At 43.2% G+C, this 27,777-nt stretch overlaps 1 protein-coding gene across 2 annotated transcripts; it reads left to right on the top strand.

The window, feature by feature from the left end:
* The first annotated feature begins 408 nt into the window (after positions 1 to 408).
* Positions 409 to 27,129, top strand: PROSER2 (proline and serine rich 2). Of its 2 annotated transcripts, XM_048302025.1 has the most exons (4): positions 409 to 537; positions 9,738 to 9,953; positions 22,217 to 22,469; positions 23,358 to 27,129. In XM_048302025.1, the coding sequence occupies exons 2-4, from the start codon at positions 9,774 to 9,776 to the stop codon at positions 24,341 to 24,343; spliced, it is 1,419 nt and encodes a 472-aa protein (XP_048157982.1). In that variant the 5' UTR covers positions 409 to 537; positions 9,738 to 9,773; the 3' UTR covers positions 24,344 to 27,129. The 2 variants fall into 2 exon arrangements, with proteins under 2 accessions (XP_048157982.1, XP_048157983.1); XM_048302026.1 differs by lacking the exons at positions 409 to 537; positions 9,738 to 9,953 and adding an exon at positions 17,427 to 17,507.
* Positions 27,130 to 27,777: the final 648 nt, after the last annotated feature.

Below are 27,777 nucleotides of genomic sequence, written 5' to 3'. Positions count from 1 at the left end.
CATCAGTTTCTGCCTCTTGTCCTACTGGATGGCACCACCGAGCAGAGCCTGGTCCATCCTCTGATACCCTCCCTTTAGATACTGATAGATACTGATGAGGTCCCCTCTCAGTCACCTCTTCCCAAGGCTGATCAGGCCCATCTCCCTCTTTCCTCACGAGTGAGATTTTCGAGACCCTTGACGAACTTCGTAGCTCCAACACACCGGGGTCCGCTCCTGAGGCGGGGCGGGGCGGGGCGGAGCGGCAGAGAAGCCCCTCAGCCCCCACCGCACCACAGCCGCCCCTCGGGAGGGACGACTCCCTCCCTCACGCCCTGCCCCGAGCGCCGGGACAAAGGCGACGGTCCCGCCCGGGCGAGGCGGAGCCGGGCCGCCGCCCGGCCGCTTTATCCGCCCGCCGTGGGTGGCGGCCGGCGCAGTGCGCATGAGTTCGGGGCGGCTGCTCGGCGGAGCCAGCGGCGCTGCTCCGGCCACCTGCCCGCCCTTCGCTCGGGCTCGTTCCGCCCTCGGCCGGGAGAGGCGCGGACCCCAAAGATGGTGAGTGTCGCCACCTCCTCGGGGGCTCCCCTCGCCCTGCGCGGGCCCCCGGCCGAGGGGGTCTTCGCTCCCACCCGGCTCCCGGACTCGTCTCCGCCGGGGGTCGGGTCCGCTGGCGTGAGGGGATGAGCTCGCACCGCTCCGCCTGCCCCCGGCTCGGTCTGGCTGCGGGGAGAGGCCGCGGAGCTGCGCGCCCCTGTCAGCCCGCCACGGGAATGCTTCGGCGTTGCTCTTATTACTCACTAATGGATTTTTAATTATTCTTCCCTCCTGTTCCAAGAGCAGCGGCGGCCAGGACGGCGGGCGCTCCGTGCGCTGCGCGGGCTCCGGGCGCCGGGCGGGACCGGGGACAGGGACCGACACAGCCCCGCAGAGCGCCTTTGGGCTTGGGTTAGTTTGGATACACAGGCGGGGAGCAGAAAAACTGTCAGCAAACTGCTGCCCTGCCGTGTGTGAGGCTTGGCTTCCCACTACTGAGTATTAAGAATTTTTTTCCCCCTGTGGATTTCTTGTTCTTCCCTATCATAACCTAAAATTTGCTTCTGCTAATCCGCAACTTTAAGAAAATATATTTAAGTAAAGGTTTGATACCCGTAAAACTTCGATGTATGCTATTCCTGCCTGACTAAGGGTGATGGGGAACAGCTGCCTTGTGCCTCCTCTTTGCTTTCCGACTGTCTGCAATTTAAGGTTCCAGTGGAAAAACTGTTGGTGTAAACAGTAGAAGATTCTAGTTCAGGATACTTTTCCCCCTTCCCCCGTCAGGTGCCTTTTCCATCTGGAGAAGGTGAGCGTGCGATGGCTGGTACTTCTTAAGATCTTAATCTTAGGTGGTTCTGGGAAGGTTTAGTGCGTGTAAAGAGAAAGCACAGCCTTAAAAACACTCTCGGGATTTTCAGTAATCCGGGATCTCAAGGGCATGTTTCCTGAATAGTTTTTGTTTTAGTGTGGCAGCGAGAGGCGGTTGCTGGAAGTGGAGCTCTGTAGTGCTTGGTCCTGTGCATGGGTGTAGCAAGAGATGATTCCTGTGGTAATAAGCATGCAGATGAAATAGGAAAGAGATAAGACAGCCTTGTCCGAATCTCTCTAAACATTTTGCAAGGATTTTATAACAAGTATCAGAAATGTAACAGTTAGTTCCTTTCCCCTCCCTTTTATGAAGGGCACACAAGGAAAGACTTCTTTGCAAACCCTAAAGCATTAAGTCTTAGCTTTAAAAGCTTTTGCAATTTCTGGCTTATGCTAATAAAAAGGTATTCTTTTAAGACTTTACCACAGATCCTTGACTAATGCAGTATTGCAGATGGCCTTCCTTGTACAGGTACTACTTTAAAGAATTATGATTGTGGCTTTTTTCGTGCCTTTGCAGGAATTACTTTTGTATAAGGGAGGAGCTGATGTTTAAACAATAAAAGGGGGGGGGGGGTAGTTGCTTGGTTGGGTCTCTAAGAAATGAAGATGTTACTTATTTCTCAGAAATTGAATAGATTTTCCCAGCAGTGTCTTTCTTATCAAGGATTTGTTTGGGGGTTTTACTACAGAGAGTAATGAGTAAAATGAAGTTTTGTGACTGGAAGTGCAAGTAACGCCTGGCATTAGAAAGGAGCAGGGAGATTCTTTATTGCATCTCTGTTTTGTCAGTAGTAAAACTCTTCTGTTAGACATAGCTGCTTTTTCTCTGCATGCCTCTGAGAGAAATATTAACCAAGAATGTTGGCAGACAGATTGCTGGTTGGATATAGTAACTGGAACAACTTAACTCCTGAGCAGTTGACAAGTCTCAGGCTGACTGACCTTCTGAAATACTGGAGCATGAAAATAAATGAGCATATGAATGTGGCTTTCAAAGCCAGCCAGACAGGCTGTTACTGTTACCAAGTCCTCCCTCCTCCTTTTTTTTAATTAAAAAATAAAACCAAGTAATTTTAATTTCCAGTATAACTAACTGCTTAAATATATTCTTTTCAATTGGATGTGTATGGATTATCCCTGTACCAAGTAAAGTCCAGGGCCAAGACGCTATTGCTCTGTTTTGCCAGTGCTGTTTTCAGCTTTGCTTACTTGGGCAGGCAGACCTTTATGTACTTACATAGGAATGAAATGTCCATAAATAAGTTAATTTTTAAAGTAAACACCCCTGCATTGTGCTTCAGATGTCCTCTGCTTTCTTCCCTATAGCAGCACAGCAGTCACAAAAGGAAACATAGGAAAGCAGCCTAAAATCCAGTTTTGAGACTGTGACACAGCTTTACTGGGGCTGAAAATTGTCTTGCTATCCTAAATACTCTGTAAAACAGGATTTGGCTCACCATTGCTATGACTGTAGCAGTAGTTACATAATGAAACCCTAAACCCCAGCAATGCTGCACCTGTAACAAGACAGAAGTTGACTAATTACAGAGGCGTCTGTGCCTGAAATTGTTTATGTACACTTCATGGTTCTAAAGTGTTGGCTGTCACAGATAGCACCACCCTGATGTTAACAGGGGAGATTTAAAAAGAGTAACTTGAAAAGAATGGGACATTCTCCTTGTTGAAATTTGCGTAAGGACGTTTGAAGTCGGAGAAGAGCTCAGCCGTCACCTGGATGTGTTTAAAGCCCCATATAGGACTGGACTAAGCAGCCCTGGGTATCACTCATAATTCTCCCACTGAGCAGCTACTGGTCATCAAATCTCAACTAGAGAGTCCCACTGAGAGCCTTATCATTATCCTTAGGTATGACCCTAATCTAAAGAAAAGTAACTACTTGTCACTGGCTGTAGTTTTATTTTTAGTTGGGGCAGGAAGGGATTCTGCCACTGTAAACATGTGGGGAATGTGAGCACTTCAGGGATCTTTGGTGGTTTATTCCACGATGTTGCTTAGGAGCCTTTGCCACTGGCCTTCATTTTGGGCATCGAGATTCAGCTGATGCTGTTGCTGTTGTAGTGCACTGGGAACAGAGTTTATTTGCAAGGGAAAAGGCAAAGATGTGTGGGCATATGCCTTTTCTTACCCCAATAAATTCTGTCTTGAGGGTAGATCAATGTGCTTAGCATCATCAAAACTTGCATTGGTATTCCACTGCCTTAAAAGAAGGATCATTTCCCAAACACTGCAGAGAGGAGTATGTGTGAGTACTGATGAGCTATGCCCTTGGGTTGGCTTGGTTGTAGGTAACAAAGTGTCTAATGTATAGGGTCTCAAAACAGTAAAAAGGCTGTTGTTGAAAATCTAGAAAGACCAGTTAAGAATGAAGCACACAGTATGGAATCCTCATTTTCTGGTGTCTTCAGGCTTGGATTAACATGGTGTGACCTTAGGCATTGTTTCTGGGCAAAGCATGATGTGGAGAATTCAGTGTAGTAATTGAGTTATTACTTAGGTGATGAAAATGTTGGTTTGTGATTGTTTCCTTTCTTTTTAAGTGGTTCCTACATTTAATTTGAGATCCAATTCACCCAACCATTTAAGCATGTGATGGAATGTCCTGGTGAAGTCAGACAGATTTAAGTTCTACTGAATGGGTGCCTTTCCCATCTAGTTCTTTCAGAAATGTATGTACACAGGATTAGTTATTTCACTGTTGGCAGCTCTCACAAATTCTAGTGTGAGTTGTATGAATGACATTCAGTGTGTTTCTTGAGGCTCCAGATTTAGAGGACTGAGAGAATCTTTGTTTTTAACTTTAAAACTAACGGATTTTGTAGCTCCCCAGCCTCTAGAGGAAAGTTTGAATTGTCACAAGTGTGCCACAGAAACCAGAAAATTTAAGACAAAATATCGGGGTTACATACATTGAATTCTGGGACTCTTGCAGGATTGTTGTCACTCTATAATTACTTTGATGTAGTTGCATCTCTGTGATGGGCTGCCATGAGAGCCCCCTGAGTTCACACTTGGCTAAACATTATCCAGTCGTACTTGTCACCTGTTCTGCAAATCAATATTGATGTCCAAGGAAGTGTCTATAAAAATGCTGTTGGCCTGGCTCTCATTTAGCTGACCTTACTATCATGGATTCTGTGTCTGTGTATTTTTTTGTTCTGTTAATGGTCAGCATTTCTATTTGTCTGGCCATACTGTGGTGACAGTCCCTCTCTAAACAAGGGCAGGAACATTTCCAGGTTGCTGGATGTTAAATAGCCATGACTGTTTCGAACACACAGGATTTTTCATGAGCAGATAAAGACTGTGAATCATACTAAATGTTATCATAAGCTTCTATGCTTACGATGTGGAGAAGAAAAGTCAGAATTTAACCATGTTGGCCAGTTTTGGTTTGCCTTGGTTCCTAAACATCAGCTGTTGTCTGTTGTTACTTCAGTTTTGTTTTGTTTCTTTCTGTAAAAACAACTTATAAATTTACTGTCTGATTCTGTGGGGATTTTATGTGTTCAGCAAAATCTCATCAGTTTATCCTGTGTACTCCTAGAATTAGTCAAGTTGCCTGTGAGGTTTGGCCTCTGTAGGCAGTACTGTTACTTAGTCTATTCTTCTACCAGAAACCTTCAATCTTACTGTGTATCACAAGAGTAGGGTTACCCCTAAAGCTCAAGGATTTACTCAGTATTTAACATACTGAAGGAGGTAGAAGAATTCAGTTGCTGCTAGCCCTGTTCAGAAGGAGGAAATGTGTCCACCATAACTAACCATCAGTTTTGAGGAGTTCGGAACAGCAGTGGCTCAGTAAAGACACGTCATGGGCCAGCTGGTTTTGTTCAGCTCTGGTCTTGTACAGCTGGTTCAAAGGTATGTTGCAGGAGCACTTAATACAAGGAAAAATTCATGAGGTTATTAGACACGAATACCTGACTTGTTTTGGGAAGCCCTGTGGTCTCCTGACCACAGCACGCAGGAATCTGAACAAATTCCTACTCTCCTTTGCCTTGTTTTACTGCTTTGCTGCCAACTGACAGAGGCTGATAGAGATACAGGTCTCCAGTCTGCCCCTGTACCATCATTTTTATAGAACCCATCCCACAGGAACACTTCTAATGACCACAGAATATTTCCAGATGTTTTTTCCAGATGCTTAACTCTCCAAACTCAACCATTGCCATGGAGTGCAAGGTGACTGACAGTGTGTGCAGAGCTGAGTGTGTGCATTGCTGTGTCTGTACACAGCTGACAGATTAAACCAACCTTGAAGTTCACTGACCACTTCTTCTGTTTCAGTTGAATCACTGAGAAAAGAGCTGGTTAAGAACAAAGTGTGTGTGATGCTCAGTACACTCAAGGCTTAGAAATCTATCTTGAGAAATGTTTCGTGCAATTAGTGTTCTAGAAATTGTATGTATAGTGAAAGGGACAGACTGATCTTGTGCCCTTTTAAAAATGTATGATAATTTTCTAAAAATTGTCAACTCACCTTAAGTATGTTGTGCAGTTAATGGCGTGGTGCTGTCTGCTGTCTTTTGGCTTCTGGCTTACGTAGCAGTTGATTTTTAGCATTTAAATGTCTTGCACTTTTGTGGGATTGATCCTTTTGCCTATTAAGCTAGTCTTCAAACAGGATTGTTAATAAAAAATTCTTCCAATCTCCTGCTACTATAGAAACAGTCCCTTGTAAATGCTAACATTGAGCTTCAGTGAAGAAGCAACCTTAGTCAGCAAAACTATAAAAATATCCTTTTTGAAAGGACAGACCGCACCTTATCTTTGATGGGAACTTAATACAATCTCTCTGAATTATTTGCCTCTGTCAAAGCAAAATTAAATCTTTGGAGGTGAAATTCAGTGCTAACTTTAGAATCTTTCAATTTCCTCCTTCTGCCATCTGAAAAACATGCATGATATGTGACTTGTATTGTTTTAAATATCTCATGAAGGCTATCTCTAGTGTAACCAAGTGATTGCCTCAGATGATAGAATCATAGCTGCTCTAGGATGCCTTTCTGGTTTAATATCTGGGATCTTCTCTCCAAATAGTACTGCTCCTGTCACACTTCTGCGCTCCTGTGTCATGGTCTGATATTTTTTTATTATTAATCCCTAATGGTACAGGCACACATCTCTTAAGCCAAGCTGAAAAATACCCAGCTACAATGACTGAACAACAAATCCCATTGCAAGCAACTTTCATATTTAATGCGTCTCTGAAGGTCAGGAGGAACAGCTGCCTGTTGTCCTGCTGCTCCTGCTTTCTCTGAGCTAGGTTACCTTATTTTTGAACCCTGCTTGTTACCGTGGCAATCCTACTGAAACAGACAGTGGGGCCTGGAAATTCATTAGATTCTTGACTATTTCTATTTTAAATCCATAAAGTCTTTCACTTAATAGTGATGACATAAAAAGGGTGAAGGGACTTCAGTGTTAACCATGGTGAGAAGGGGAATTTGTAAAACATGCTCTACCTATTGTAGCAGTGCCAGGCAGCCTCACATCGGCTCTTGCTGCTCTAGGCACTGTACAAAGGTGTAGGAGTTTCTCAAAGCATAAAAAACAGAGTGAAGGGGAGAAAAAATAATGTATATGAATGGATTATGATTTTATTGACATATACCTTTGATGTGTTAAAGATGATGTAAAAGAAGGGGGAAAAAAAAAATCTTCCCCCACACCTTTTCTGCAGGCTCACAGGTTATTGCACAGCTCTCAAGCTTTTCTGAAATGAGTAAAACTCCCAAAGAAGCCACAGCTTCCAACACAAAAGCAGGACCAGTGCTGTAATGTTTGATACTGGCTCTTGTGTGAGTGGCTCTCTGAACCAGTCGCACTCACTGCCTTTAGTCATTGTTCAGGAGCTTTGTGAAACATCTGAACTGGAGCTCCAGAATGAGTAATGGGAGCTTGCTGGGACCAGAGCTACTTGTTATTTAGAATTCATGGCTTTAATGTTTATTGCTGCTGAATCTGGGTGTTCCTGCTCTCCTGAATGCAGATAGCCCACCATGAAACTTAGTCCTGGTTAAACTAAGGTATTGCTGTTGGACAAAGCAGAACAGTACTCTTAAATATTTCTCTCTCAAAATTTGGGCCTCTTGATTGGTTTCTTGGTAACTTGGATTAATATCTTCTTCTGGTTAGTCTTTAAATGTGGGTCTCATTTGTGCTATCTATTGTAATCTGTAGCTGGGACCTCTCAAAATATAGTCCATAAAATGTTCATAGTATAGAGTGTAATTCTAGAAATCTCTTACATATAGTTGTCTATAGCATCACTGAAGGACTGAACAAACATGGGATGTTCCGTTTATATTTGGGACACCTGGATAAAAATTTGATGCTGCAACTTAAAAAGTGCTGATGAGAAATAATATTTGCCTTTTGTTGGATTAGTAGTAGTACTCACCTCTTGCTGGTCTCTCTTTTCCATCTGAACGTCACCTTGACAGTTATAGGATGAAATCTGAAGTCAGTGGGAGTTTTCTGTGAATTTCAGAGGTGTCAAGATTTTCACTGATAATATTGGTTTCCAAAAATTGCATAGATTTTCTCGTGTGGGTGTGTTTGTGTGCGGCTTTTCAGCACCACAGGGTTTGTTGTAGATGAAGCTGCTGTTGCAGGATATGTTCCATGCTCAGGCTGCTCTTTTCCTGTTTAGCTTTCTGCAGCACCCAGCAGTACAGCAGCTGCCTCAGTGCTCTTGCATCTGCCTGTCCCGCGAGTCTGAAAACCAGGACCACAAGCATGTTTCTACCTCTGGGCATCACTTAGCCCATTATCCTGAGGATGCATTGTATCATTGGTAGCTAAAGTTATTAATAGAAAAAAGGAAAAATGTTTTTTGTGTAAAAGCAAGGCTAAATTTGATCGTTAGACCTAATGTTCATAAGAAGGGCTATGAGATGTTTTTGTTGTGGCATGCCAGTGCTCTGGATTATGGGTGTGCTTCCAAGACTTGCTGGACTGCAGCCTAGCTACATTGTGTGGGAGCTTTCCCACAGGACACGTTGGTGCTGCGGCGCAGGCAGTGCACCTCTGGTAATGTCATAGCCCTCTCCTGGGAGGAGGGCTCAGCGGGATGGAATTGTTGCTCAGTATTGGCAGATGTTATCTCACTGCTATGAAACACTAATCAGCTTACCAGAAGGCTCTGGTTTCTCAGCCCACAGCCATGGGGAGCAAGGAGAAGTAATCCGATTGAATTGGAAATGCAGGCTTGACTTTGCTTCTCGTGTCGCCTCTTGAACCATAATAAAGGGAGAAGCACTTGGGAAGCAGGACCATCTCATTTAATTTGTGCAGTGTCAGGGGAATGGTGTCCAGTTCCCAGCTGGTTGCATATGACATGGTACCTCAGAACCAGCTGTTTGGAGGAATGTGTCACTGCTGTTCACGGGTCACAGGCAGGGTGGGTGAAAAGATGGACTCTTAGCAAGCAAGGCAATTTCTCATTGCAGAGAGTGGTTTAATGTATTGGAGTGAGAAATGAGCTAGGTTCTACTTTTCGCTTACCCTCGTTCATGCTGTTAGTGCACTGAGATGACTTTTGCGTTTGTGTCCTTGAAAAGAAAAGTTCTGCCAGAGTGCTTGGGGAGATGACAATAATTCAGAGAGGTTTTACAGAACTGGACATTGGGAAAGCTTAAAAAACTGGGGGATTTTGCTCCAGTGAGTGCTGGTGCATGCGTCTGTTTCAGTAAGTGTCTTCCAAATGTACAAGTACTGTTTCTTCATGGCTGAGTGAAATAAAAGCTCTTGAAGCTTTAAAATGTAATTTATTATGCGCTGGTGCAAAAGTGGCACCGAGTTCTGCTCACGGATCTTTCACCAGAAGCAGGCGGCATAGAGCTGCTTCAGTAACACAAGTTAACTGCAGCAGTGTTAGGAAATGAACAGGGTTCTGTTTCCCTCATGTGATCCCATAAATAGAATTCTTGTTTAAAACCAAATAAAGGTACTTGAGCTGGGCCAGTTGGTATCTCAGCCAGTGGGATTTTATTACTGTTAATGATGTGTCATAATGGAAAACACAAACTGAATTTGTAGGACAAGGATTTATGCAGGGTCCTTGCTTCTAACTGACCATAGACATCTGGTTTAGAAGCATGAGAGATGGGGTACAGAACCTTTCTGTGTTGGATTTTTAGTCATCTTTTTGAATAAAACCAGTTTTTTTAAAAGGTGCCCATAAAGTGGTAGATGTGTTCCAGGGCATAAAGATATGCCTTTTATTAACTTGTGTGGGATCTTTTTTTGCCACTTATTTTCAATTCCTTTTCAAGTGTTTTAACAAGCAGATCTAACCAGACCACGTTGTTCTCTGTTTCCAGTCATGAAGAAAGCAAGCAGCCCCACGTAACACACTGATGGCATTCTGTGCTGCATCGGGATCAATCAGTCAAGAAAGTGTGATGCCTAGGAATCTCCTGGCAGATTCTCCTGAAATGGCATCTGAAATCTCTCCAGAGCACATGCATGGGAGCATGGAGAGGGCTGGCAGTGTGGAGAATCGTGGCAGCCAAGCTAGGTGCAGAAATCTTGCCTTGGTAAGTGTTTAATGAGCCTTGTGCTTAGTGATACAGATTACATTAATAGCTCTGTCCACATCACGCGATTTTTGTTTTATTAAGATTGATTTTTGCCATTTCTAATCCTAAGTGGTTGCTGGTGTTGTCTCAGTTGTTAAACTCAAAGGCCAGAAATAACTTCTGAGCTTTGGTACAACAGCTTGTTATTCTGGTCTGATTGTCTCTGAGAGCTTGGAGAGTGCTACTCTCCAGCCCTTCCTCCCAGAGAGCCGGGAATGGCAGTAAGGGCTGCTCTGCCCTTGCTTTTTTAAATAGCTCATGAAGGAATTTAAGGATAGTGGTTGTTCTACATGCTGCTTTTTGCTTAATCTCTTTGTTGACACTCCTGAATAAAGGTCTCAGCTTATTCTACCTTAATTAGATGAGTAACAAATATGTCACCATAAACAAAGCCATCCTCGCATTAGTGAGTATGAGTGTGTGGCCATTTAAATCGTGAGTGAGTAACTGAGGGAGTAGGATGCACTTCTGTGTTTTTTCCCAATTAGCAGGGTGAATCAGGCAGTGAACTCAACAGTACACTTTGTACTGTGACAGACTAAGCCTAGAAAGCAGGTATGGTTCCTTCCATTTTTTTTTTATCATCACGACCATTTGAAAAGCATCCATTTTTAATTGAGGAAAGAACACTCTGGTAAACATGCTTGCCCTAAGTGGAAATCTAAATCTCTGTCTTGCCTTAAACATAGAATTAGGCTTTCTGTCTCTTTCCTTCTGCCCTCCCTGATAGTTTCCTTTTTAATGTGGTAGTTTTCTGTGAAAGAGTAAGTGGCAAAACCTGTATTTACCTGTATACCTCAGACACACTCATGCTTTTGTGCTACTTTCTGAGCTTTCTGACACCTGGAGGCAATTCTAAAGCTGTTCCCTTTTTTTGTTGTTTCTACTGAAAATACTTACTGTTAATATGACGCTGTATCCTTCAGCTTGTGTTGCTAGTTAAAACACAAAACAAGTATTATGGAATTCAGTTCCTTAACTGTTTCCGATCTGTTCTAGAAAAAAGTTGTGAAGGATCAGGAGGAGGTTAAATACACCATTTGGACTCAGGAAGTTAGTGTATATTGTTTATTTTATGAAAGCTGCTTGAATTTTAGAGAATTACAGTGGAAGTAGTACTTCTAGAGAATTACAACTTAATTTTAAACAGAATTGCAAGTTAATTTTGCTCATTACCACTAGTTTCCCAGGTTATCACAGTAGTAGTCAATCATGTTCCCCCTTGGGTTTTATTCTTATCTGCAGTAGCAGGCATGAGACTAGACATTTGGAAAAACCAGTATTGAATAACAAAGCAATGTGTAAATCAGTCTGTTTGTACAGTCTTATCCTGGGTCTGCTGTGTCAGAAAATGAAAACTAGATCCTGCCATGTGATAACCCATATGATGATGCATCAGCTAGAATTGGAATCCCTTCCTACTTTGTCATGCAGTAATTTATAGATTTGGCTGCAGGCTTAGGCAATTCCCACCAGACCTGTGAATTAGCAGTTCACAGAGCCTTTCATTTCTCTTGTTAGAGTTTGTGCATGAACACAGTGAAGTGTGTACCAACGAGTTTTAACTGTGATGCCACAGATCTCCTTCCATGATTTTTCTTCCAGCAGTGTAGTAGGTGGCATGTCCAATAAGGCTGACAGCTCACATGTGTGGAGTAAAGGGTTGGACAATATAAACTCTTCTCAATACAGGCATAATTTCAGTTTCTGAATTTGAGAAGGGGTCTGTGTTAAACTGAACATGAAGTAAATTCTGCCTAATATATATATATAATATATATTATATATATAGAGAGAAATATTATATATATATAATATGTATATATTATATATAATACTATATATATATTAAAAAAATATATATTTTTAATATATATGTAAAATATGCTCCTAGAGACTTCATCTTCTGGCTTCAGTAGTTCTATTATAGAAGTTCAGAAGATGCAGAAGCTTTGATGGCCTAATGAGAAGAAAGGAATAGGCAACTTTGTTTAGACAAAGAATTTCTTATTACACCAATTCTGAGAAAGGAGGGGATCTATTTTCAGGCACACTGCACCTTCACAGCCCCAAAACAGAAGCAACTAAAGACTTAACTGCCTCTTCATTTAGCCCTTTCCTGGGTCTGTTCACCTAGAGACATGGCAAGGAAGGTCAGGGTTGGCTTTGATTATTTTGGGTTTTTGTAATGGCCTTGCAAACTAAAGAAGTGTAACAGTGCTTCTTATGACAGGCCTGTACTGCTGCAGGTTTCTTCCTATCTGATTGTAAAAAAACCAGGCTCTTAAGTTTCTCAGTGTCAAACTGCATTAGTCACTAAATATAACCTTTGTATTGCATCTATGGAATTCAAACAAAACCAGGGTTGTGATAATAGGGACAAATACTTGGATTGGCTTCAGCCTTCGCTGACTGCTCACAGCTGGTTTGGCTGACTTCTGGCTGGTCCTGCATCCTGTGTGTCTGTGCTGGCATCACTTGCTGGGGAACTGGTTGTCAGTTTAGGAATGACTAGGAGATGGACATTAATTGCCATGTGCTAAAAAAGTCTTAAAATTCTGTATGTGGGCCCCTTCCCAGTCAGCTGTTGTCACTTCAGTTTAGTTTTGCCAGATTCCTCAGCTTCTCTTACCTAGACAAGGGTGCTTTCAGTTAATCTTTGACAACTATAGGCCTTCAAGACAGATTTTTTTTTTTTTTTTTTTTTTATGGAAAGCAAGGTGCTGCCTTGATTTTTAGGAGAATTTCCATAGAAATAATAGATATTCAGGTCTGGATTTATGCTGCCAAATCTATCACAGCAGGCTGAGTTGAGATGGGAGGAATGTATGCCTTGATATCTTCATGTCACACGAATGTTTGTAACCTTAAAAACTGTTACATATGAGGACATGAATTTGCACATATATTTTGGTTTCTTTGTTAAAGAGAGGTATCCATACATCTACTTGAGAAAAGTGTGTTTTCTCAATGCATGGAATCAGTTGCACTAACCCAAAGGTGAGGGCAAACAAAAACACTCTGTTCTTGGCAATTCTAGCTTCCAAAACCCAGTCTGGAATGACACTCCCTGACATGTGGTATAAGAATTAACTTGCCATGAAATACAGTTGCAGCAATTTAAGGACACTTAATTCAAAGATAAAACTAGGTCTTGGGGTTTTTTTTGAAGCAATTTGTCTTGTTCCACTGACTGAATAGGCACAGACCAGCTTCTTAAAGCCAATCCTTCTTTCAGTGCTTCTCTCTGGTAATTGGACTGGGTATCTATTCTCAGCCATGAGTAACTTCTTTAGTTTCTGCGTGTGAATAATGTGCTAGGACAATCGTGCTACCTATGAAAACCATGGCAGAGGTGCTGGTTGTACCTGAAGTGAGCTGTGCTAATTGGAACTGCACTGATAATAAGCTATGTCAGTGCCTTGGATCTGTTGCTATAACTTCAGTACTTTACCATCTGTATCTGAACATGTCTCACTGAGTGATAGCTTTGAGGGATAGTGAGTTCTTGTTATTCTTGGTGGATCACACTGTGTTTTTTATTTCATTTTTTGCCTTTGGATCAGACAGATCCTTGGTTAATACCACAGTTCACCACCACTCTCTTTGGGGCAGTGGTGACCTCCAGAATTTGTTCAAGTGACTATTTCATTTGAACACTAATCAGATGGCTTAAACTGGGAGAGGCCATGACTCTAAAAAAGAGATTTTGCTAGTTCTGATTTGTTATTTTTTCAAACAGGCTTTCTCTCTGGCTCTAACAAGACTTGATAGCCAGTCACTGAAGATAATTTGTCACTCCTGGATCCCTTGTATAGTACAGGTGACATTCTGAATATTGGTTACATAGACATGAGGAGCAAGTATGCTGTGAGTAATCTGAGGTGGCTCAGTGTTTTGTTTCACACACTCAGCCATTTAACTCAGGGGTGACCTGGTTGTTTTGTAGTTATGGTGTCTCTCGTAGCCTAACAAATCATTATTATGATCCTTATCCCTTTTGCATCAGTACAGACAATTCAGATGCAATAGATCTGGCATTCTAAGTGCACCATATTAGTGTCTCTTTACCCCAACCTCTCTGACGAGAATCCACTGCGAATCCAGTGTAGATTTAGGGGTTCTGGAAAAGGACAGATCATGTGTCTGTTAGCCCACTGCCACCTTTTTTCCTCACAGTTTGAATGAGTCTTGTGATGCCGAGTTGCATTTCAGGTACATTCAAGGGAAAGTCCTGAGAAAGACTCCTTTCATAAAATTAATGTGTTTTTCCCCCTTGACACTGATACTCCACAGGCTTTACTGTACTACAAGACCTTTCACTCTGTCCAAGGACTTTGCCAAATAACAATACACAAAAAAATGAGAAGAATTTTTAACTGTTTGCTTTGTATGGATAGAGCTGCCTTGGGGCAGGTGGAAGCCATTCTGTACAGGGTGTGGAGAGAGCTCTGCTATGCTTCATCTGCTTTAAACTGATGTTAGTATGACCTGGAAGCGTATGCCTTGGAAAAATAAGAGCCTGACTTCTAGCAAGGAATGATCTTGTTGTAAAATGTGCTAGTGAGAATATGGATCCTGAAGGCAGTTTGGGCTCTATGCACAAACTGCATCATTTTGCATCAAAGCAGGATCTGGTGGATAGATTATTCTAGCAGGTGGGCAAGTCTGCTCTTTAAACCACACTGATAAGCATTCCTGAACTTCCAGAGTGGTTTTTTTTTTTTGTGTACTCCATTACTTTTCACAGAATACTTGTATTAGAGTTTCTGTAATGTGAAAGCCAACTTCTGTCTCACCTTCAGTGCATGTAGAGAAGATTTGTTGTGATTATATGGGTGGTTAACTGTTGGGGTCCCTCCCCCGCCGTGTAGCCCTGGCAGAGGGGCCCTGAGGGCACAGACACGGGGTTTCCTGTCCCTGCTCAGCCTCGTTCCCATTGGTTGGTTTGTGTTCCCTGCGCGGGCAGAAGGACCCTTGGTCCCGTGACTGGAACAGTTCCTCGGCAGAGCCCCGGCCATGCGGCTGGAGAAATAAACATCTCTCTGAAACAGCTATCAAGAATCTGTCTGTCCATATATATTTCCTTTCCACGGGACTCCTGGTTTGATATATGCGTGTTGCAGGATCCCCACTGCAACAAATGGTGGAGATTTGTGAGCAGAACGATCCCTGATCCCTAAGCGACTGATTTGTGTGAGTAAACCCTGGAAACTTTGGATTCCTCTTCTTGGTTTTGCTTTGCTATTCCATATCTGAACTATGGAGGAACCATGGGAAGACTCTTGGCTCTCAGAGCCGCATATGGACATTTATCTTAAACTTAAAATGATTCTTGAACAACGATTTGTAAATTTTAGCTTGATTCAAGCTCAAAAAGAACTGAAACACTTCCTGGCATGGTTGTTTAAGAACTTTTTCTATGTTTCTTGGGATTTAATTCTTACCAAGGGCTTTTGGAAAACCGTTTGGACACAGTTAATATTGGAGTCAAAATATATGCCGATGGAAGAATATTTTCGTGAATATTATTTAGTTACTGAGACTGTTGAGCAATGTCAGCTGTGTCCTGGTGAAGGGAAGCGTGGCGCAGGGACCGTGCGGCCCAGGCCACGTGCACCGAGCGCTCTGCGAGCAGCAGCGAGGCAGTTCCCGCGCGCGGGCGGAGCCACGCGAGCCGCAGTGTCGGTGCCGGAGTGGGGAGCGGTGGGACCCGGCGGTGCCCGAATGGCCCCGTGCAGCGCGTGGTGGAGCGAGCCCCGTGAACGCCCGGCCGAGAGAGGCGGCACGCGGGCGGTGGCTGGCGGCGGTGGCGGTGGAGCGGAGCCGCGCCCAGCCGAGACGCGCGCTGGAGCGGGGCGCGGGGGAGTCATCGCTCGGGGGCCCGGCCGAGACGTGGGTGCAGCGCCCGGCAGCGGCAGCGAAGCTGCGACCAGAGGAGGCGACGCACGGAGAACTGAGCGGCGTGGCCCGGCCCGGCCCGCGCAGCCCCGAACGCGACCCCGGGAAGAGCGCGCAGGCACCAGCAGCCCCGACAATTCCAACATGGGAGCGACCGAAGGAGAGAGCAAAGACGCAGCGAGACAGAAAACAGCAGCCACTCGAAAAAAGGAAAAGATCATAGCAACTAAGACCTTAGGGATAGTAAAATGGTATAATGTTAAGCAAAATTATGGTTTTATAACAAGGTGTGACAACCAGCAAGACATATTCGTGCATAGAACTGCTATTAAAAAGAATAACCCTGAAAAATGCATCCCAAGCTTGGGAGATGGAGAGGTGGTGGAATTTAATATTGTACTAGGGAGAAAAGGGTTACAAGCATCGCAGGTCACTGGGCCTGACGGTGTTCCTGTAAAAGGCAGTATATATGCAAAAAATCGTAGTCATGTTAGACAGTATCTCCATTGTAAGCCCCCCCTACAGTTTCCCTTTCCTAATCCCACCTTTCCCTTTTACCCTATGTCCTATTACCCCCAGTGTATTCCCAATCCGTTTTTTCATCCATGGTTTCCCTCACAAAACCATGCTTTTGCCAATTGTTTCCCCAAAAATCCCTTTCCAATGCCGAGTGGGGGATGAAAAGGGGGAGGGAAGAAGTTAAACCCTCTCCTGCCTCAGTTTCCCCACAAAGCATGCTCAGAGTTCTGTCTCCCTTCTGTCAACCCTAAGATGTTCCACAGAATCTGTTTGGACATTTAAAGACTCAGGAGGGTGGCTTGTTTTGTTTTGAAACTGTTCTTGTTATGTTTATCCAGTTGTTTTCATTCTCCTTTTATTAAAATAAAACGGGTGAGGTGTTGGGGTCCCTCCCCTGCCGTGGAGCCCTGGGAGAGGGGCCCTGAGGGCACAGACACGGGGCTTCCCTGCCCCTGCTCAGCCTCGTTCCCATTGGTTGGTTTGTGTTCCCTGCGCGGGCAGAAGGACCCTTGGTCCCGTGACTGGAACAGTTCCTCAGCAGAGCTCCGGCCATGCGGCTGGAGAAATAAACATCTCTGAAACAGCTATCAAGAATCTGTCTGTCCATATATATTTCCTTTCCACGGGACTCCTGGTTTGATATATGCGTGTTGCAGGATCCCCACTGCAACAGTTAACTTCTTATAAATTAAAATACACACAGGGCTGCATCTGCCCACCACCCTTTCATTCTCTCCTGTTTTAAATATAACATGCTCCATTATTTGAGCCTTCCTGTGCAGCTAAACTCGCAGCATTCCATGTGTTGTTCTGGACCCTGTCCAGCTTGGCTGCATCCTTTCCAAAGTTCAGCAACTGACTCTGAACTCTGTGTTCCGAATGAGGATGTGCTGTCATGTCATCACCCTGGTTAATATATCCTGGAATGAGATCTGCATCCCTGAATAGCAGATTTTTTCCCTCTTTATGGCACTTAAACTGACAGAGTCACAGATTGTGCAGGTACCTTGCAGTAACTTCATCTCAGTATCATTTTTTAGTTCATCTGTGAGTGCATTTTTGGGGGCCACGTCATAAAGGCTTCAAATCAAGGTATGTGACATTTTGTGTTTGTACCTATTGGTCAAGTCAACGACCCTCTCATGAGAAATTAGCTTGGTGTGAAATTACTTGATTTTTTTATGGAAACTATTTAGTGTCTTCCGCCTGAAATGTATCCTCAATTTTCTCAATGTTGTTCTAACACAATTTCTTTTTCCCTTTAATGTCTATGAGCTGATCAGCCTTATTTTGTTTATCAAAGAGATGTCTTTGGGGTTTAAGTAGATACTCAGCTTGCTTTCTTTAAAAGTAGGTTAGGAGTAATTTAGTCAGTTTATGACTTTAGCTCATCTAGTTTATCTTTTAAGTACTTGTAGATAATTTGTTTCATCACTTAGGATTTATTGATTATATGCTTTGCTACCTATTATGAAGCACACGGGTACAATTATGCTCGTGAACTGAAGAAAACAACACTCAATATTATAGTCTTCTTCACCAAATGAAATGGTATTATCAAAACCATCAGATAGTGGGTTGTAGAGGAAGCACTTTTTGACACAGCACACAATTACACTCTGGAACTCCCTGCCACAGAATGCTGTGAATGCCAGTCATTTCCATGGCTCAAACAATAAGATGAATTCATGCTAGAAAAGCTCATTAAGGGCTGTTAAATATGAAGATGTAGATGCATCTGGGAAGTCCTTAAGACATGTATTGCTGGGAACTGGAAGGATTTAGGGGAGAAAAAGATATATCCATCCAATATACAGCAACACCCCCACCAACCTCTCTCCCTTGTCCTGTGTGTTCATAGTTGCTGAGGGCTACTGAGCTAAATGGGCTTTTTGGTCTGCTCCTGTGTAGTAGTTCCTGTTCTCAGCTGTAATTCACTTGCTTTCAGCTTCAGTAACACAGCAGTACAATCCATTCTGTCTCCCTTTTCTGTAAATCTTGTCAGAGGTACTTGACTTCTTCTGTGCTAAAGCTTTTATGCCTGTTCTGATACAGTTCCTGCATGTAGGGCTTTCCTTTTCACCCCTTCTAACAAGTAAAACTGCCTTGTTATTAACAGACTGTGGCCCAAGTGGTGCTACACTGGCCTTTGTACTTCATATTGGAATAGTTTGCTCCCTTCATTTGAGAAGCATCCAGCCACTTCTCTCTCATGGAATTGTGCCTATTAATTCTTTGTCACTGTCAAGTGATTGATAAATCAGTTGAATCTGGCATTCTCCTGGTGTTTTGCTAATTGAGGTTTGGTTCCTTAGCAGTTTTTAGAAGGTTGTTTGGTTTTGTTTTTTTTTTAAGCACTGCAGATGTCTTGGGATTTCCTGTGCTGGTCTGTTTCTGTCAAAGCTGTGCTGGTCTTAGGATTTTAGACCTGGATGTGATGTTCAGAATTTCTTAAGATGTATATGAAAAATTGTGGGCCTCTGGATATTAAGTCATTGTTTTAAACAGGTAGGAAAGGAATCAAGGAATCTTTTCTGTGAAACAGATTGTATTCTTCTTTTCTTTCTCTTCTTTTTTTTTTTCCTCTTTTATACCAAACACTGTTATAACAGACTCTTTCCTGTTTGGCGTAAGCAGGAAATGTTTGGCTGCACAGAGATCTAAAATATTAATGCCAGCTGAGCATACTCAGCTATTTCAGCTGTTTGCATCCCAAATTTCTTCTGTCCAAACAGTCTTTTTAATCCTCCTAATTTAATGTAATTTTAAGCTGAGGCACAGTTACCAAGTTTCAAATTCAGGCTGCCTTTTTAGTAAGTAAAACAGTAGTTTTAAAGTTTGCAGTGTTAGGTGTATGTGAGATTTAGTTTAGGGAGGTGTGTTTGTGTATCAAGAGTAGGGAATAGATGGAAACTTTGAGGTGAGTAACTCAAGTAGCTGAAAAGACTTTTCTTTGACTATTAAAAAACACAGATTCATCAAGAAGAAAGGAAGCCTGGAAAACCAGCCTGGAAAGAATATGAGCTGTTCCAGTACTTGGAATATATGGCAAATGAATTAATTGCAAATAGACTTGGTAACTTAGCTAAAACTGGTACCTGTTAAGTTACAAAAGTTCCTCCCATCTTTCTGAAGGCTTTACTATAATACAAGTAATACAGGTGGGAATAAAGCAAGTCACTGCTTGCTTCACATCTCTGAGCTCCTTTGGTTTGACCAGCCTGAGTAGGTTTTTTTTCCACTGTGATTGTGTGTCTAAAATGGGATTGTTTCCTTGGCTGGCAAACTGAAACATGCCTTGCCTGAGGGAGTTTCTATCCAGACTGGATGCCTTGCATCTCAGTACAGTGCCCTGACCTAACACTGCCTGTTCTCCAGAGATGTTGGTTTTGGGGTTTGTTTGGTTTTTTTTTTTTCCTGATGAAATGTGACATTGATCATTGTGAAGGGAAACTGCACGAGGAAACAGATCGAAGTACTAACAGAGATGAGGTTGGCCTTTCACATCTTGGTATGCCATTTATAACAAATGTGTTTACAAAGGGATGATTACTCAATTTGGATTCTTCACCTAAAGGGACACTGCTCATTTCAGCAAGATCCATGAGGGATGGTTAAATCAGGCAAAGCTCTCCTGCAGATCTTACCTGGCATGGAAAAATGCTCAGTCTTACAGCACAGAAAAGGATGGAAGGAAGTGTTTCTGGAAGTCTTTGCTTCCTTGCTTTATTCTTTGCTCTGCTCTTGATTAAACAAGTTAAGCTCAGGTGGGAGCAGTTTTTTTAGGTGCACAGTGTGGTGCAGTAATTCCTGTACCACACTCTGGATTTGTTGTCACTATGCACTTCTTAAACACCACCCCCTCTTCTTTTCCTTTGCCTGTGTAAGTCTGGCTCTTGCAGTGAGCTCACCCTCTACAAAAGGTTCTTGGAGTCTTGTTCAGTTCCAGCTCAGGGCTACCTAACAAGGGCTCCTTTCCTGTCATTCTCTCGCCTACTACACATAGCAGCCCTATGAGTATTTGGGTGGGGAAGGAAGGAGATTGCAACATCCATTAAGGAAAAAAAAAACAACCAAAAAACAAAAAAGGCTTGTCTGTCTCTTGCTTTTCAAGTGCAGCTGTAAAACTTTCCTTGGCCTTTGAAAACTGACATGTGGTGGGTTCGAGCTGTGGAATACGTCAGCCTTTGAAGTTCATCTTTTAAAGAGGCAGTGGCAAATGGCATCCAAATTTCAGCCTTTGTAGCAGTTTTTCTACAAGCTGGAATAAGTTACTTATTCTGACAGTACACTGTGGATAGTAAGATTAAGTTAGAAATAACCACACCTCTGTACATCTTTCCCACCCACCAAATGTTCTATTGGCCACACAGGAGAAGGCAGTTAAGAGCCCCAAAGCTTTTTTTTTTCTGATCTGTAGTGTTCTAGGTGCTTGGAGACCAGCTGCCACTGTGTACAATGCAGCACGTTATATTTCTTAATCTATAGGCATTACTTTCCTACAGAGCTGTGTTGTTCTTATTTTTAATGCTGAGAATGGGGATAAAAGCTTTGTTTGTGCAAGGAGTAAACAGGTAAAGCTGTGCGAAGGTTTTTTTTAGTCTAATCTAATGTAAGATGATCTGAACAGGCACAATGAGTTTGAAGCAAGTCGTGCTGCCCTAGCAAGAATGTGGCTACCTCTTGAATATTTGGACTGCATACCTTTATGTATTTACCTAAATTCTCCCAGCCCTCCACTGAGAAGTAGCCTTTTTACCCTGTCTGCACATACAATGAGGTGTCCTTGGTGCTTTTTGTTAAGTTACTGACAGCAAAGTTTCCAGTATATGCTTGGCAGGGGAGAAATTCAATCCAGAAAAGGGAAAGCCTCTCTTGCTTTTCAACAATATATACTTACATTCCAGACCTCACACAGTTCTCTTGGGAAATGTCTTTCCTGTGTCCATTGTCTTAATGCAGTACCTTTCTTAATCATTCTTTGTCATCTCCAAGCTTCTGGAAAAGTGAGTGTTTCCCAGGGTGTCGGGAAAAGAGCTAATGCATTACTGCCCAGCATTCTCATAGTGATAATGTGTTAATCGAGTTAATCAAGAGCAGTGACTCAGAGAAAATGAAGACTGGATAAGCCAAGTGATTATTTATCACTTCTATGGTCTACAGGATTGTTTCCTGCTGAAGAAAATAGCCTAAGGCACTATACTGCTGCGGAGCATATCTTCATATTTATTCTTGGGTTTTCCTTTCTGTAACTCAAAGGTAAAATCTTTAGAAACCTGCTCCCTCCTAACTATTACTTCTTTGTAATCTGTCATGTAACTGGATAATTTATACTCTGTGGGGGTAGAGACACTTCTTAGCTCCAGCTTTGCTTTCAGAAGCCAAGTCCCACTTTGGACTAGACCAAAAAGGAAATCAATCTGTTTCTGGGACTGTCCTGAGTGCACCCTTTCCCTCCCATGTTGTTCCCCAAGCCTTGTCCCTGAATCTGACACAGAACACAGTTTAGCCCAGTTTGGAACCAGAAGAAGCCATCCTAACCCTTGCAAAGGCACCAGTGGGTGCAGGGTGCTTTTTTTGCCTTTTTTTTTTTTAGTAGCTTTTATGGCTTTTACGATCTTTTAGCAATTTGTTCTGTACAACTCAAACGAAGACTTCTTTGCCATACTAAAGGATGTAGTATACCAGTTACTGCTCTTTGGATTTTTAAAAAAATTTTTTTGTCCTCTAGCATTGTAATATCTAAATGTCTCTTTGGGAAGGTGTTCATCTTTCTGGTTTTTTTCTTTTTTTCCTCACAGGATGATGAAAGTTTGAAATACTTAACTCATGAAGAACAGGATGTTCTCATGTTCTTTGAGGAAACCATAGATGCCTTAGAAGATGACTTGGAGGAGATGGCCCTACGTGACAGTGGCATCCACTGTCAGTCCCCAAGGTCGACAGAAGAAAATGTGTCCAGTCATTCAGAGACTGAAGATATCATTGATTTAGTACAGTCAACACCTGAGAGCAGTGACCATGAAGGCCCTTCCAGCAGAGATAGAGAACCAGGTAGTTGTGTTTCTTGCAAGAGTGGGTTTTCCCTTTGATCAAGCCCTGACCTATTCCAGTTCTCCTTAGAAACAGCTAAAGAAATTCTGTACCTTCCTTACTACCTCAAGATAAATTTGTTACACATCAGGAGCTCTAAGGACTGTGATTTTAATTTGCCTTGGGGTTTTTGAAATTCTTGCTGCTACTGTAAGTTTTTTTTCTAATTTTTCCATGTCCCTCATGGGGCTCGTGCGTCTGATGAAGCTTTTGGTCTGCTCTCTGTCCTCTGCCTGGAGACTGACTTGTCACTGTTGTGCACAGTCATTACAAGGCAGACAGTATTCACCAGCCTGTTCACACTCTGCTTTTCTCTAAGACTTCTTAAGATTTTCTCCAAGAGTTTTAAGGTAGCAGATTGTTTTCAGTGTTACTTTGTGTGGGACTGAAAGGCACACTTTTCTATCAGTGAGTTTGTGACAAGATAGCATATGGCATGTTGTTTTTGTCACCCTGTAGAGTGTGTTCTCTCTGTGTTTGGAGAATGAATCTATCAGCTAGTACACACAGTGGGATGTAATGTGTCCTCTCCTGGCTGTTTTAATAAAAAATAAGAACTGCAAAACTCTTATGAAAGAGCAGCCATTGAAGCACAGTGGAGCAACACACAGACTTTGAATGAGAGGCAGAGAGAGGGCTGAGGTAGTGACACAGTGTAAATGTGGTGATTTGAGCTATGGCACTGCCTATGAGATGCCATTGCTGGGAGCTCAGTTATAGTTTCTTCTGGCTATGTGGGCTGAGGTTGAGTTGGAAAGGTAGGGAGAGGGGAGAAATGATGCTAAAAGAAGGTTTTGCATTCTGCTCTGTGTGAAGACTTAATGACATCTCTGCTGCTTTGCCTTTTAGTGTTGGATTCTACCCAGAGAGCCAAGAGCCCTCAGCCAGCTGTACCTGCTGACCTTCCCCCAGACCCCCCTGCACCACCACCAACGGTGTCAGAGACACTTCCTCCTCCACCCCCTCCTCCAGTGCAGCACCCAAAGCTGCTCCGTTCCATCCCCACTCCTCTCATCATGGCCCAGAAGATCTGTGAGCAGCAGGCGGAGAGCCGGGCGCGCTTCCCTGGTGCCCTCAAGGAAGGGAATTCCGAAAGGAAGAAAGTCCCCGTAGCCAACGGTGATTATTTCACGGCACCCAAGCACCCTCCTGCCCCCGCCCCCAAACTGCACCGGTTCCCAAGCAACATCAACATAACAAATGTCAGTGGCAAGGAATTCAGTGAGACGATTTCCAAAGCAGCGGTTAACGTCCAGGAGCGGCGGGCTCAGGTGCTGGCCAACATCAATGGGGGAGCCCTTCTGGCAGCTGAACTGGAGGAAAAGCTGCACAAAAACGATTTCTTGTCACGTAACAGAAGTTCTTCTTTACGGGATCTCTCCTCAGAGCAAACACGCTATGAAGCCCTGACAAAACTTGGCCTAGTTAAGGGAAAGCCAGCTCAGGACCAAGTGGACCATGCCCCAAGCACTCAGCAGCGTGATGTGCAGCCCAAGCAGGCAGAGGCTGTTACCAATGGATATCAAAACATCCATGAGATTTTAAAAAGCGAGCCCAGCCTTTTCCTTCCTATGGGCAAAACTGTAACAATCAAACCAGAGGTGGCTCTTGCCACTAACAAAGTCAGCAGCACACAGCAGAACACAGAAGAGAGTTGTAATGATTATAAACAACCTGGTGTAAGCCTGGACATGCGGAGGAGGTCGGGTTCGCTGCCTAGACCTTCAGGATTTCGATCCCAAGGGATAACGGTGAAGTTTTCCGGCCGTGGCTCAACTGAAGAAGCCAGGAGAGAGGCACTCCGGAAACTGGGACTGCTGAAAGAGACTGCTTAACTTGAATGGAAATGTTGTGGCAGTGAGGGGAAAGTCATAGCACGGCTTTGTGCTAGAACAGTCCCAACAGGATTGGGATCAAGTGGTTTGGAAGAAAAAAGGGAAAGTTCTCTGCTTCAGGCAAGCCAGGGTGGTACTAGACACTGTGGAATGGCCACTTGTGTTTATCCCAGAAGGACTGGCTCCATGTAGGGTCCTGTACAGCAGTGGGTTTTGGCTCTCCTTCCTACAGAGATACTCATCTGTTGCTCTTTGTGACTAAGAGGAATTTTATTTAATTAATGCTGGACTGTAGCAGGCAGCATCTCATTAATGAAGTGTACAGTGCAGTATTGTTGTACATAGCAAACTGAATGGCAAATCTTGCTTTCGCTCTTTCTGAAGCCAAAACCAAGAGCTCTGTCTGTCCTGTCCACATGTGTCTGTCTGTGGGAGCTCGAAATAATGTCACAGCTGAAATTTCTGACAGGGTGACACCCTTCTGTGACTTTTTGTTGTCTGTGTTATCTGGCTTGGCTTCTTTCCCTGCCAGTGGTGGGGTCTTCTGCTCCCTCTCTCTGCACTTGACTCCGAACTGTGCACAGGGTGGCTTCTGCTTCGACCTTCTCCTGGACAGAGCAGCCCAGGCTTTGAATGGGTGACTGCCTCACTCTGCTGCTGCACCTAGAGTCTCCCCTCCCTTCCCAGCCACCTGCTTCTTGGTCATGCCTGAGCAGCCCACGTGTCCAGGGAAAGGCACCAGGAAAGCCTCAAGGATATGCACCGAGCACCAGATTTCGCACTGACAGCCAAAGAGTCTCCCGACAATCTGTGACCCCAACTGCTCTGTCCCAGGGAGGATCTCACAGCAGAAAAGCCATAGGAACAAGTTAACTTTGTACCAAAAGCAAGACCTGTATGTCAAAAGTCTTGTCTTTTACATTGGGGTTCCTGGGAAGGAGCTGTTACTTTTTGAACAGTAACTGTACTACCAAATTATAAGTTTCTGTTACTTCTAAAACTGTCATTGGTCTTCCTGTAGTTTGACAGCCCTAATAATCCTCTGTTCACAGCCTTATTTGATTCTGCCCTGCCAATGCATAACAGAAGTTACAGCCAAAATTTGTGCAGGCTAAGTGGAGTTTCAGGAGAGCTGCATGTAAGAGCACATCATTCCTGAATGGTCCAAGTTGGTGGTATTTTGCCTTTTTTCAATAGACAAGCTGGTAAAGATCGTCCCAAAGTATATTTGTGTGTTGGTATGATTTTTTTTTTTTTTATATGGCAAAGCTGCCCTTCCACATTGAAACTCCTTCCCTTTTTGTATTACCTGAAAACATCAAGAATAGCCACTTTAAAATCAAATGCCAAACTCACAATTTTTTTATTGTTATTCCTTCATGTTTGATTTCTCGGTGTTTTGGATTTTTTTCTAAAGGGAAAAACTGACTTATTCTCTGCACTTTCTAAAGCCTCGACCAACCCACTCCTTCTCCCAAGCAGCTGAGCGATAAACCTTGGAGAAGAGGAGGGGTGGCTACAGCAGAAACTGACACACCCTTTGACGAGGAGCTCTGACATAACTGTGATAAACAAGTTTTTAGTGCTTGTGATAAAGTATTTCAAACTTGCTGAGCTGTACTGGTAAATGAAGCTGTCACAAAGGGAAAAACCTTTGTGTCATTCTCAACCTGCCTCATAAGTTAAGGGGGTTTTTGGTTTTGTTTTTTTTTCTTTTTTTTTAAATTATCTGCTTGCTGCTTAAATTTTTAATTGTGTTGTTACGGTATCTGGCTGGTTCTGTTATGTAGTTATTCTTTTCAGCCTTTTCACTGGGTAAGTGATCATGTTCCTCATTGTGACAGGCTTTCTATACATAAGCAATCAGTAATTAAAATATGTGGCCATTCCTGGGCTGGCAGAGCACTTGGGCATGCATAATCAAATGTGAGAGGTGCTGCTGAAACAAAAAAGGCTGCTTGTGTGCTGCAAGTAAAAGCACAGGCTTGTTCTGCTGGGCTCTGAGTCTGTAGTCCTAAATCAGAAAGACAAGGGGTCACATAAAATACACCCAAGCACGTGCTGCAGTGCAGGCTGGAATAGAGGCCAACATGTGGATGATGCATCATCATTTATTAACGTAACCTGATAAGTAAATTTAAGTGTTTCATGGCCTTTGTGCTTTTAAATCCTGGTAAAGCAAATTCTTCATTATGAATGTGAAGCGCGTACAAAGCAATCTCCACATCTAATCATTTCTTGCCAGCTCTTCTTTGAGTTGTTTACAGCTGAGAGTCCATGCTAAGCAAACGGGGGGAAAATACCCTGACACTGTTTCATTGAAATTCAGTCCAGTTCAATAACTCTGTAAAGTCACCCTACTTAAAAATACCCCAGATGTTTAATATCTAAAGTTGCTGTATGCTGAATTAGCTGGATCATGTTCTCTCATCCTTTGTGCTGGGCTGTGTCCTCAACTGGTGGGAAGTGAGAGTTAGATCTTCATTAGGTAAAGCAGTTTCTGCCCAGGGAGGACTTGGAACGAGGTATTCATTGTGGCCCTTCATCATAGCAGATAAATCCTTCTCTGTGCCTAAAACTGTAGTCAGTAAAGCCATGTACTAAATGAAGTTAAGTCTAGCTGCTAATAACCTGTATATAAATTTAGCTCTATTTTGTGTATCTTGTTTTGTGTGTATATGTTGCTGTGATTTTACTTTCTTCCCCTTTGTGCTAGAGGTAACTGTCTTGCACAAACCTGATAATCATCTATTAAACTAGAATAAACCCAATGAAATGATGCCTGATGAGAGGTGCCATTGTGTTCTTTGCCACCCAGTAGTATGACTCTTTCTTGGATGAGGGAGGTGACTTCTTCTTAATGGCTAATATTGATTTAATAACCTTTCATTTTGCAACTGTGGATGTGTGTGAGCCAGAGCCCAACCCTGTCATGTCGAGTGGTGGAGGAGGGACAAAAATAAAAGGTTATGTCTGACAAGAGATGTGTATTCTCACTGCTGGGCTTCGGCAGCTGTGATCAGGGTCCTTGCAGGAATGAAATTCATCCTGAACAGTGAATTAGACAAAAGCCCCTCTCTCACAATGTTCTGCATTATTAAAATGACCTTTCCAAGAGGAACATTTTACATGTGAAAGAAAAATAACATCTTTGTTTCCAAGGCTGTAACCATGAGTGAGGGTGGTCCTGCTGAGTGTGGAAGTCTTCCTTGTGGCACAGGGCAAAGTTCCCTGTCAGAGAACATTCCTACCCATCCCTTCTGAGCACGTGCATCTGTGTTTGCTGCCTTTCTGTCTTTTGAAGAAGGATTTCGTGATAAGTATTCAGGTGGTGTTGAGCATTTGTCCAAACATCATGTGTCATGAAAGAGAGAACAGAAATCACTCTAGCAAAAAGAAATATTTCCCATTTGCTTGAGCTACTTTTTTATCCC

This window comes from Corvus hawaiiensis, chromosome 4, assembly GCF_020740725.1.
Source record: "Corvus hawaiiensis isolate bCorHaw1 chromosome 4, bCorHaw1.pri.cur, whole genome shotgun sequence".
NCBI lineage: Eukaryota > Metazoa > Chordata > Aves > Passeriformes > Corvidae > Corvus > Corvus hawaiiensis.
This window is presented reverse-complemented; position numbering and strand designations above follow the sequence as displayed.

Bases quoted from the DNA above. Each gene is read 5' to 3' on its own strand.
- PROSER2 (XM_048302025.1), top strand. From the start codon at position 9,774: ATGGCATTCTGTGCTGCATCGGGATCAATCAGTCAAGAAAGTGTGATG. The intron at 9,954-22,216 runs GTAAGTGTTTAA...TTTTCCTCACAG, and splicing joins GGTGCAGAAATCTTGCCTTG to GATGATGAAAGTTTGAAATA. The intron at 22,470-23,357 runs GTAGTTGTGTTT...TTTGCCTTTTAG, and splicing joins CAGCAGAGATAGAGAACCAG to TGTTGGATTCTACCCAGAGA.